This window comes from Erythrolamprus reginae, chromosome 5, assembly GCF_031021105.1.
Source record: "Erythrolamprus reginae isolate rEryReg1 chromosome 5, rEryReg1.hap1, whole genome shotgun sequence".
Classification (NCBI taxonomy): domain Eukaryota; kingdom Metazoa; phylum Chordata; class Lepidosauria; order Squamata; family Dipsadidae; genus Erythrolamprus; species Erythrolamprus reginae.
Window position 1 is genome coordinate 47654858 of NC_091954.1, and position 12870 is coordinate 47667727.

Genomic DNA, 12870 nt, shown 5'->3' on the forward strand with positions numbered 1-12870 from the left:
CAGGTAAGCAATCAACGCCTATTTTCCCCAACAGTCTGGATCATTATTTTACCAACTTCAGAAGGATGAAAGGATATGTCACAATATAGATATATATATTCTGTGACATCCTATGGTGCATTATTTTATATTTAATTTCTATTTTTTTGGAAGATAGTTTAAGTGCATTCCATAATCCCTTGCGTAGGGTATGTTAATTGTCTAGATCAGTGATTTTCAACCTTTTTTGAGCCGCTGCACATTTTTTACATTTACAAAATCCTGGGGCACATCACCAACCAAAATGACACAAAATGACATTCTAAAACACTCTGCTCTCTTTTTCCATCCCTATCTCCTCCCACCTTTCTGTGTGTGTATACACACTTTTGAACCATTTCCAAAAACAGGTGAGGGCTGGGGGGGGTTCTCTCTTATTCTTTGGGTGCTTTTTATCATATACTTTAAATCAAGAGCCACTTCTCTCTCTTTTTCCCCTCTCTCTTTCCTGTCATTCTCTGTCTCAATCATTTTCTCATTTCTCTTTTTCCCTACCCTTTTTGCTCATTTCTGTCTGTCTCTCTCCCCCTTCCTCTCCTTTTCTCTCTCTCTCCCTTCCTCTCCTTTTCTCTCACTCTTGCTTTCTCTCTCTTTATCTCTGTCTTGCTTTCTTTCTTTCTCTCTCTATCTCTCTCACTCTCTCTCAGCAAAAAGTTGCGAGAGCAGAACCTGAGCTTCCTTCTTCGCGGCACACCTGACCATGTCTCGCGGCACACTAGTGTGCCAGGGCACACTGGTTGAAAAACACTGGTCTAGTTTATGTTGGAAATTATATAACAAGTGTATGCTTTTGAACAAACACAGTGCCATACCTGTACAAAAATGTGATGTATGTTTTGGGTAAATATAAGAGTGCATGAATTGTTTTAGTACTTTTTTGGAACCTCAAAAGTTGTTAAAATTAATGGGCACAAGTAATTTAAAACATGATTTTTAATTTATTTATTGTCTTGCTTATTTAGATGCTTTAGTTTATATGCTACTCCAACCACAAAGACTAAGCAACTAATGAAAAACCCTTAAGAAAGAAACTGTTACAACAGTGATAATGATGGGGGGAGGCTGTTGCCATAAATACAATTGCAAGAGTTTATAGTTTGAACAACATATGGGCCCCTATTCTTTAGAATTACAAGTACATTTAAAAAGAACAGATGTTATCAAGCAATATATTGGTTGTTTTGGTAGAATTACTTTTTTGCTCTTCAATCTATTATCCTTTTTCTTGTTCTTTGTTTTCTGTAATGGCCAGTAGATGGTTAACATACATTCCTAAAAAGCCATTGAAATACATTTTAGCAATGAGTTTTTTAAACTTCTTTTTATATTGTCATGATTAAGTAATTTTTCTGTCAAATAAATAAATAACTACTTGTCTAGGGTAATGTCCAAGCACTTTCAGAGAATTTACATTTTGAAAGACACTGCTGGAGACTAGCAAGGATATGCAATTACTGTATGTAAATCACTTCATTTGTTTCTTAATCTTGCCGAAGACAGAAGAATTACAGTTTTCCTCCCATGTGTATCCTTCTTCACACTCAAATACTTGTATTGAAACTGCATGTCCATTCTGATTTCTCTCTATGCTTTTAATTGTATTTAGTACATTTAGTAGTAGTATTTTTGAGTTATTTTCAGATGGGTTTTTAATGTAAAAATCTCTTAGATTAAATGTGATGTGTCTGTATCCGTTTACGCTACTTACTTGATGACTTTAAAAAAAATTACATAGTGTACTTTTATGAGCATGTTCCATTTTTAGCAGGCTTTAAATCACATGTTCATTATTGCATAGTCTAATCATGGACCTGTCAAGCAGATGTAGTTCTTCACTTGAAGATGGTCTATAAAATACAGCTGCTGCAGATTTGGATGCCATGAATGGCTAATGGTTAAGTTTCTTAAAATAGTGTACTGGATACCTGCAATCCAGCCAAACCAAATTCATAATCATTCATAATCCTTGATGTTAGCTGAATTCAAGATAATTCATAGCCAACAAAAATTTAGTTCCATTGTTCTGTCTTTTTAAAAATAGGATAAAATAAAATTACTGATTTTTACTGATTTACTTTTATTAAAACCGTTCTCAAAATTTTTGTTTTTGTAATATGCTGCTTTATGTTTTTTTGTTTGGAGACAAAAAGTGTCCCTCCCCACAAAAGGATTAGTCCGGCATTGGAATTGTTATTAAATTGTACATTATATTTTGATGTATATATTTATATATATTTATATCTCATGGAATGTTTTCTTGTGATTTCCTTTGGCACATATCTAGGCTCATTAAGAATGATGATAGACTAAATTAATTTGAGTTGTAGTACCAGTTGTTGTAATTGTGAAAGCCAGAGGATGTATGTTTCTATTTTTATTGTTACCCTGGAAAATAGGTGAGGGTTTTCATGTGTCATGAAAATAGATGTCATACAGCATGCTGTATATGAACATGCTAGTTCAAAAGAAAAGTACAAACTCAAAAGATTAAGTCTTATAAGATCGAAATTTTAGGGTCAAAACAGTAAATACTGAAGCTTTACAAAGATTAAAACGAAGTGGTAAAATGTACCAAATCTCTGGATAAATTGCATCCCAGAATACTGAAATAACTACCTGTTCTGACTAAAGCTTTATATACCATGTTATCTTTGAGAATTCCTTGAGAATTTATGACTTGCTAGATGATTGGAAGAAGGATTATAGGACATAAAATTTATTGATTTTAACAAAGCATTTGTTGACTCTGATTTTCAAGTTAGTTAAGGCAGTGTTTTTCAACCAGTGTGCCGCGGCACACTAGTATGCCGTGAGACATGGTCAGGTGTGCCGCGAAGTTCAGAGAGAAAGCAAGAGAGAAAGAAAGCAAGAGAGAGAGAAAGCAAGAGAGAAAGAAAGCAAGAGAGGGAAAAAGCAAGAGAGAGAGAAAGAAAGCAAGAGAGAAAGCAAGAGAGAGAAAGAACAAGAGAGAGAGAGAACAAGAGAAAGAAAGAGAAAGAGAGAGAAAGAAAGCAAGAGAGAGAAAGAGAGGGAGGGAAGGAGAGAGACAGAGAAAGACATAGAGGGAGGGAGGGAGGGAGAGATAAAGAGAGCAAAAAAGAGGAAGGAAGGAAGAAAGAAAGGGATGGAGAGACAGAGAAAGAAAGAGGAAGGAAGGGAGAGAAAGGGAGGGAGAAAGAAATAGAGCGAAGGGGAGGAAGAGAGAGAGAGAGAATTTTTTTGTCCAAACTTTTTTTTAGCGCCCCCCCTCCCCACTCAATGTGCCCCAGGGTTTCGTAAATGTAAAAAAGGTGCCGTGGCTCAAAAAAGGTTGAAAATCACTGAGTTAAGGAATGGGTAGATGGTATGAGAATTTGGTGATCCCACTTTGAGTATTGTTTGGTTAGTAGAATTGGAGAAAGTCAGATGACTGAGAATTCCTAAAATACACGATCTCACAGAGAATATTGAAATTTGTTTGCTTTTCAGGACAGAGAAAAAGGTGTTTTAAATTATGTTTAGTATGTCTTAAACTTTAAAAATTCTGCTTTAGATGTGCCATACATGTAGCCCAGCAACCCCTGACCTTTTGGATTTAGGTGCCCGTTTCATGGAGGGTGTTTTTCCCCACATTGGGGAGAGCGGAGATTCGCACACTGCCTGGATCCACAGGCCGGATCCGGGCCACAGACCAGAGTCAGACTATAGACCGGGAGTTGGGAAGCCATGATGTAGACCACATCCACATATTGGTGGAAGAATAGATTAGTTAACACTGAAGTGGATATAATTTCCATAAATTACATCACCATCTATTTTGCTTAAAGTTGTTATAATAATAATAATAATAATAATTATTATTATTATTATTATTATTATTATTATTTTATTATTATTATTATTAATTAGATTTGTATGCCGCTCCTCTCAGAATTATAATCTAACATACTTAGAGTTCCCTACCAAATTAGTCAAATCCGATTTAAATAAATAAAATTAAATATATATTTAAAGATTAATGATTAGCATCAAAGCAATATCGCAGTTCTGCTTCAAGTGCACATATTTTAATGATAGTGGCAATGGTCAACTGTCATGTTGAAAATAATAAATCACATTTGCCATGCACTTTTCTGCTTTGCAGATGACATTTGATGAGCACAGTGGAAATGGCCAGTTTGCCCTTAATATTTAGGAGAAGCAAAGTAATGATGCAACTGGACAGGAGTGTATGATACACACAATCCTGCGCAGAGCAAAGGCAAGAAACTCAGACATACAGTAGGTAAATAGTAAAACTGAATACATCCTTGCTTTTCTTGTTCTAGTTCAAAGGTCTGGAAAAAAGTATGCAGTCACACTATGGTTGCTAATCCTAGTCAATTACTGGAGGCCAGAAGCAATCTTTCTTCATGTAGTTGTTGATCTCCCTTTAATGATTACTAAAGAGAAGTGAATAGAGTTGGTGGCTCTTGTAATGACAGTGATAAGTATATAGTAGTGCTCCTGGCCATGACATTTACTAGTGATTTTCTTTGCACTGAGACAAATGCATGTTTCATTGGATTATATTACTCCTATATGGAGAGAAACTTTTTTCCTTTTCATTGCCAAAGAAGCAATTCAGTGTAGGGCAGTACATTATTCTGGTATAAGTGGAAATTTGGTTTTCTTTTGGCTGAGGCAACACAATCTTCATAGGGGCATGTGACTTAATTATGTATTATATTACTCTAGTGTGAGGAGAATGTTGACTTTCTTTTAATTATGATGACAATCATCAAGACGCAATTGCAGTTTTTTGCTCAAATGTTTTATCTTTTTTTTGTTCTTGATGAAATGGTTAATGTTTTAGTATGTCAAGAAGACAAAAATTGCAGTTTGATAGTGTAAACTGGCAGAATTTAAGAAACAACAAGCTTAAGTAGCCTTAGTTTTCACAGTTAACTTTGAAGAACAAAATTATTATTTTCTATCTAGTCTAAGGTTGCTTCCAGGCACAAAGTGCCTCTACTTTGGTGTTATCAATAAAAAAAATTGAAGCTATTTTGTATTTTGGGAAATTCCAGAGCAGGGAAGGAGAGCAAAGAAATTAAATGAAACATGTGAGCATTACAAGTGGAAGAATATGTCAAAACTCCTCTAGTGTTTGTGGAATAATACATGGGGAATAAATGACGATAAATGATGTAAACATAGCTCCAATCTAATCCAGAAGAATATCCACTTCTTTTTATTTATTTATTTTTTTGGATCTTTTTTGAAAAAGTTTTATTAGTTTCCAAATATATTTTAAAACAAACAAATAAGCAAACAACAATAAAAATAAATAAATAAAGGACAAACAATAACCAACAACAAAAAAGAAATGGTAATACAGTGGTACCTCAAGATACGAACCCCTCATCTTACGAACAACTCATGATATGAACCCGGGGTTCAGAAAAATTTTGCCTCTTCTTACGAACTTTTTTCAAGTTACAAACCGGCGTTCGGAGACTGCTGGGAAGCCGCGCGGCTGTTTTAAAAGGTGACAGCCAGGCGGCGGGGCTTCCCATAAGCCTCCCGAACGCCGGTTCGTAACTCAAACAAAGTTCGTAAGAAGAGGCAAAATTTTGCTGAACCCCGGGTTCGGTTCGGGAGGTTGCTGGGAAGCCCCCCAGGCCGGCTGCGACCTTTTAAAACACCCGTGCCGCTTCGCAGCTGTCTCCCGAAGTCGAACGCGGAAGTTCGGCTTTAGCGTTCGGCTTCAGGAGACAGCTGCGAAGCTGCGCGGGTGTTTTAAAAGGTCGCAGCCGGCCTGGGGGGCTTGCCAGCACCCCCCAAACCCCAAACCTGGCCTGGGAAGCCCCCAGGCCGGCTGTCACCTTTTAAAACAGCCGCGCGGCTTCCCAGCAGTCGCCGAAAGCCGTTTTTTTGCGGGGGTTTGTATGGTTGCACGGATTAATTGACTTTACATTGTTTCCTATGGGAAACAATGTTTCGTCTTACGAACCTTTCGTCTTACGAACCTCCTTCTTGCACCAATTAAGTTTGTATCATGAGGTATTACTGTATCAGCAAACATTCAGTATTTCTGCATTGCTACATCAGATATTTCCTTAATTCCTATAATAATATACATATTAATTAATTGCAGTAATGCTCATATTAATTAATTGCAGTAGTATTCATATTAATTCATACAGTCACAAAATCCCTATTCAAACCGTTCTTACTTACATATTTATATTCTTTGTTTTACTAGTTTTTATTTTTGTTCCTTAACTCAATCCATCTGTGCCATTGCGCCCATATTTCATAATACTCAGAATCTTTTTGGCCCCTAATTTCATTGTCAGTTTGTCCATTTCGGAACAATTATATATTTTGTTAATTTCTGCTTTTTTGAGGGGGGGGGGGGGATTCTGTATTTTTCCAATATTGGGAGAAAGTAATTCAGCTGCATTGTAATATGTAACATTAAGTATTTTTTTGTTTTACTATATTCCTTTTTGATTATTCCCAATAATTAAGAACAGTTCCGGTAAGAATTCTATCTTTGTGTTATCTCTTGTAACTATTTGTGGATTTCACCTGTTCTTTTTCTATTAGCTTCTTTTGGATTAGAAAACCATTAAAATTAAACTCAGAAATCAGGAGCACCAATAGTAAATTGTGGGTGGGATCAAAGAAGTTAAGATGACACTTGCTCCATTTTTATACATGTGGTGGTCACAATGTTTTATGCGCTAATGGCTCCCATTTTTATTTTTAGCCTCTCCCTGCAGGCCTTTTTGGGGAAGAATCAATAACAGAAAATTCTTTACATTTATTTATGTAGCATCCTCACTTGCTATAAATGCAAGGGGATCCCTTCCTGTTTTGTGACAAATAATATCATGAGCGTCCAGTTTTTAAAACCTTCATTGCTGAGAATACAGAGGGTTTTGTACTTTTAAAATGTGGGATTAATTATTAATGAGAATGGGATTCATGCTTTTAGAATCTTCACATTTTGAGTGAAAAATCAATTAATTATTACTATAAATCTCTGTGATTATGCTGCCATCCTATTGCTGGGAAATTGGTCATTTAGTACCAGGAAATTGTCCATCTCCTTTCAGTCAGAATTCAGCTCTTGTTCTTTTTATACTATCAATGTAATGCATAATTGATAACCATCTATAATAATAACAATATTCTCCATGAAATTGTAATCCTGGTAAGCAGTAGATTTGTAATAGCCGGATCCCTCCCCTCCCATAAATGGTATTGTATTGCATTTGTTAACTATTAATAGTATATTGTTGCTAGAAGACTGAAGTTATTTTTTCTTCTGAGATGTTGTGCTAAAGAAAACAATGAAGATTGTGGCTCCTAAGGGAGTGTGCTTTTTGACTGCTGAAAAACAGAATGATTATATTCTGTCCTTTGTAGCATTTTTAAGCTTCTTGCTTGCATTGTAAGAGAACAAACAATACTATTCTGAAAAAGCCAATACATAATGACCCAGTCACACGAAAAATCATATGCCTGAATCTGAACACAATCCCTGCTAACATCAAAATATATCAGTGAATCGGAAGCTGACAGATAGAAATATAGATTGGATTAAATGTTTTATTTTACAAGCGCACACACAAAAAACTTTTATTATTTTTACAAATAACACAAGGCAGCGAACATGTCCAACACACCTTGCACCTCCTATTTTTCCCACAACAACCTTGTAAGGTGGATTTGGGGCTGAGAAAAAGTGACTGGCCCAGCTGGCTTTCATGGCTAAGGCAGAATTAGAATTCACAGTTGCTTGCTTTCTAGCCTGGTGCCTTAATCACGATCAGTATCAATATCTACATTGTTTATGATGTATTGAACCTTAACAGATGTAACAGTGTGGTTGGTGGGAACTTATATGAAATACCATCCTATCGCAGTTATTTGGAGCCTACCTTTCCATCAAAGATGCAATTGAATTGTTTATTTAACAATATTAGATTAGATTAGAAATCTTTATTAGCCAAGTGTGATTGGACACACCAGGAATTTGTCTTTGGTGCATATGCTCTCAGTGTACATTTAAAAAAAAGTTACTTTCATCAAAAATCATAAGGTACAACACAATTATAGTCATAGGGTACAAATAATCAATCAAATCATACTAATAATTATAATAATTGGTTGATTTAGTTACAGTGTAGAACAAAAAGACATCTCATCTAGCTTAATTTTTAAATCAGGAAAGGAGATTTTTCTTTAACTTCTACATAACTTTATGTAAATTTTTGACATAAGCCAATGCCACATACAGTACAATTGCACCTTATTTTTTAATCGGTATGTAGAACAGCGTGCCCTCAGAAATAGTGTACTAGTGTTTCTTCTCTTCCAATATTTAGTTATTTTTAATCGATAAATAATATTTGAGCCTGTTAACTATGCTTAATTCCCACTGGATTGTGAAACTCTTAAAAAGTGCATAATATTTTGTCATCCTAATGTGTCTTTGCTAAGAAATTAAGTTCGCTATCAAGTTTGCTTGATTTTTGAATTACAGATGTTTTTGATATTCACCAAGCATTTAGAAGGTGTTGTGTATGTAGGAATGCCCTTGGAAGATAGGCTGAAGAGTTGCTACCTACGAAATGCTCAGAAGAGAGACGCCATAGCCCACAGCAGACCAAGTCTCAGGAGAGACCTTCCCTAGGTTGTCAGGCCCTGACAGCAGGATAATTATATTTTCAGACTTGCAAGATGAATGTCATCCTTACCAGGTAGACTAGATAAGAAGCACAAACCAACTAAGCTAATTCTACTTTATTGTAAAGCTACATTAACAGAATCTTGGAAGTCTAAAAGTACAGTTCTCCCACCATCAATTTTATAGTCTGAGAATTTAGGAAGACTCCCTCCCCCTGAACCATCCTATGGAGCAGTGGGTTATGCTGCCTCTTATCTGAACATGGTTTCGCAGCATTTCTTCCCCTCATTTCCCAGGATCATTCCTTACATACCATTACAGAAGCCGATAAGATGCAAGTAATACAGTAAGGAATGCTCAGTAAATTCCTTTTCAATCTTATAAATTAGAATTAGGCATTTGTTTTCTAAAAATCTCTTTAATTTTTTTTTCAATTCTTAGCTCAAAGAACCTTTTTTTCCTGGAGCTGAAATTAAAGAAGAGACCTATTTCAGCAAAATGACTGCTTGCCAATCTTTTTGCAAGTATTAATTATAAAACTCTAAATACTTTTGTAATATAAATATCTAATTCAGTGATCAGGTACTGTACCAAATATGAAAGTACTGTATACACAACATTTAGGTCACATTTCTTTTGCTACCACTTTCTCATCTGGGAAGGTATGTGTTTTCACTGAATCACAGGTAAGATAGTTTTACCTAGTGAAATGTTAATGTGTTTGATATAGGATTGCTTGAAATCTGATGTTAGCCCAAGGCCTTTTTTTGTTTGTTGTTTTAACTTTTCCAACTTGCCTGGTATAACCATTTCGATTTCCATTACCATCCCTGCCAAAAAAAGGCAGACAAATACATGGAAGTTAGCCAAGATTGCCTATGGTGTATAATAAAGTATGATGTTGCTTTAGAATACCCTATTAATATTGTTAGAAACATGGTGAAGTGAGCAGCAAACAATGTAATACATGAATATTATTTTTTGGTTCATGATATTAAAATTTATTGTCGCTGCCCAACTCCAGTGGACTTTAAATCTCTATATGATTGAAATTATTTTCAGAAACTGCATTCAAAAGCCTTAAGCAATTTGTGTTTTGCATTTGAGTTTCTTAAAAAATATATCAAGAAAATACTTAACAAATATAAAAGGTTATGAACTTGAAGCTACAAAAAAGACTAATCAAACAAAAGATAGTCTACTCCCAGGCTTCCTGGGATTTTGTTTTTTAAACAGATAAAATATTTGTTAATAAGTTATTAAGTGGGAAAACACATTCAGTGTTCTAATACTTGTTCGAGGATATAAAAATTATTTAGTTTCACATCCATCAGTATAGATTGTAATGTTAATTATGTAAGATGGAATGCGGTTAAACGTTTTGAAAGCTGAACTCAGCTGGTGAGTTCATTGATTATGATGATATTCATTGTCAAGTCTGACTCTTAGCAATTCTACAGCCCAGGTATGTCCACATCTTCCAATCTTGTACTATTTCTTTGAGTTTTTCTTTCCAATGGCTGGTGTCAGCTTTGACAGTATCCAGCCCTTGAGTTCTTTGGCAGCCTAGTTTCTTTTTTTGTCTGTTACAGGGTTTCTGGTTTGAACAGGGGGTTGGAATAGAAGACCTCCGAAGTCCCTTCCAATTATGTTCTATTTTACCATTAACTCTTCCAAATATAATTGCTTTCTTCCGTGAATTCCCCAGCATGACATTAAGTGAGATGCAGTTTCGTGATTTTTGCCTTCTAGGGAACATCTGGTGTTATGCACTTCAATACTTGCTTGTTAGTCACCTTTGCTGTCCAAGGAGGTGACATGATTACTATGTTTATCAAGCTTTCTTGTCACCAGTGTAGAAGTGTTCTGCTATTGCTTAAAAAGAAAATAAAGACATAGTGCTTTGTCTAACCAACATGCCTACTGTCTGCAATTTCTCTCCCATGCTTTAACCATATCCATCACTATGCACCTTCAAATCCTATAAAAGTTCTACATGCTGCCAACTGTAGTTACATACAGCCAAATTATAGGTTAACTGAATAAGTCACAGCCACAAGTCTCAGTAGATACAAAGAAGACTTCAATATAAAAATGATCTTACAAAGAAGTGTGTATTTTGGTAGCAAAAGTGCTTAGATTCAATAGGTTATCCAGATGCTATAAATATAAGCAAGAAGGGCTTTTATCTTTTTGTCTCTTTAATATTCAGGAGTTCAGTTGTGTGAGTTTTTTTCAAATGAAATATTTCATAACAGAAGTCAAATCTTTATATATATATATAAGAAGATGTAACTGTTACAGTAATTCTGCTCTTTTTCAAAAAGTTAAGTTCTGTGCCTCTTAGCACTTTGTTGGGTTCAATACTGAGTAGATGGCAGATGGATTATGCGTGTCCATATGTGGGATTCTTGTTCCTGATTCATTTCTCTCTGTCCATGTGGCAATACATTTTATAAAACAAATACCTTCATTTGGTGATAAGCAGTGTAGGACAGTAGCCAAGCATTAATTCCAAATTCCATATTTTAGATAGATAAAATCCCAAACCACACAGAAAGAGTGTTACAGGTCATATTGTATGGGTATGTATGGGTAGTAATTATGCAAATTCCCATGAAGGCACCAAAACTCCCAAACAATTCAATTTTTAGTTACGTAACTCAAGGGCTAAAAGCACTGAAGATACATCACATAAACAGAAGTAGCACCTGGAGACATTTTCAGTGTAGACTTATTGTTTTACCAAGGGCCAACAATCTACAACTCTGTTCTTGTTTCAGGATTCAAAGTGACGTTATGCACTTGGACTACTGTGAATTTCCATAAGCTCTCGTGGGATTGCTTTATACTTTGATTCAGAAAGTAGTGCAAAACTAAAACACAGTAGAGCAATGGCACTTGTGGACAAACACAAAGTCAAGAGACAGCGATTGGACAGAATTTGTGAAGGTAAGTCTTGATGTAACCTTTATTTTTAATGCAATATTCCTAACATCTGCAGAATATTTCATTAAGCTGTGTTGAATTTGATAAAAAGTAAGTGCAGCAATCATGGTTTTATTAAACAATAGCACGAACAGAGTGCTTCATCCCAGTTACATCTTTGCATCTAATAGCTGCATTTAGTTAGTGTAGTTAATGTATGCTCTCCCGCTTTCTCCCATGCATGTATATTTTTTTATCTGAAAGGGAGGCAATCCTGAATTTAAGATGACAAATTTCAAAAAGGAAGCGTAGACAGATACATATTACAACAATGGACAAATATTCTGGACTTTGCCCAGCTTTCTCATTTTATTATTTTATTAGTATCCGCTTTCAATAGATGAATCTGTGATAAACATATAGCCAGATATAAATATCTTTTAGAAACCATTCTCTAAAAAAGGGCAGGGCGAGGACAAAATAATAAATTTATATTAATTGAATTAATGTGCTGATTAAACTTAATTGCCTGTAAAATAAGGTACTTCATTTATAAAATTTATTGACACTTGAGTTGCATGTACCAGCCATTTCTTCTCATAAACAGATTACTCCTCCGCACAGGAGTATGCAGTACACACACTCCTTTTTCTTTTCTTTTTCAAGTAGAAATAATAACGATCAAAAAAAAAAAAAGAACAACAAAGATGGAGTTGGACTAACAGGAGAGTGGTATGATTGCCCAGAAAGGGATAGAAAGAGAAAAATAAAGGGATACGCTTTATAGAGATGAGTAACAGAAGGTTCTACCTGAAGAGAGAAAGAAGGAGAAGTCCTATTTAGGAAGCACAGAGTATAGAAATATCTGTAGGGGTTTTAGGGGGCATGGAACAATGAAACGAGCATTTTGCCATTAGGAGGCAAGCTCCAATGTTGCATGCATGTACAAAAATGATGGATGTTGCATTGTGACAGTGCAATGTGCATTCAGATATCTTGACCAAAGCATTAGATTCTGTGGATACCTCTGCACATTCACAATCTAAGAAGCCTCTCACAATTAGTGACTGAACTTCAGGATAATCTTCAATAATATTCATGATTTTAAGCACTAGTGTCTTTGGCCATATGGCAATATCTCTGTCACTAGCTAATGTTTCTCCATATCCGATCTCTCTTCCTCCCCCCCCCCTTTACGTCTTCCTCTGTTCATTTCACAGATGGTTATTTGGGGAGCAATC

At 35.4% G+C, this 12870-nt stretch overlaps 1 protein-coding gene across 9 annotated transcripts in view; it reads left to right on the plus strand.

The window, feature by feature from the left end:
• The window catches only part of CTBP2 (C-terminal binding protein 2), a 310474-nt gene that overhangs the window by 194015 nt on the left and 103589 nt on the right, over positions 1–12870 (plus strand). For all 9 annotated transcript variants that reach the window (XM_070752514.1, XM_070752512.1, XM_070752518.1 and 6 more), the window contains one exon: positions 11485–11653. In XM_070752514.1, the coding sequence (XP_070608615.1) occupies positions 11596–11653 (58 nt within the window). In that variant the 5' untranslated portion in view covers positions 11485–11595. The remainder of the gene's footprint in view (positions 1–11484; positions 11654–12870) is intronic.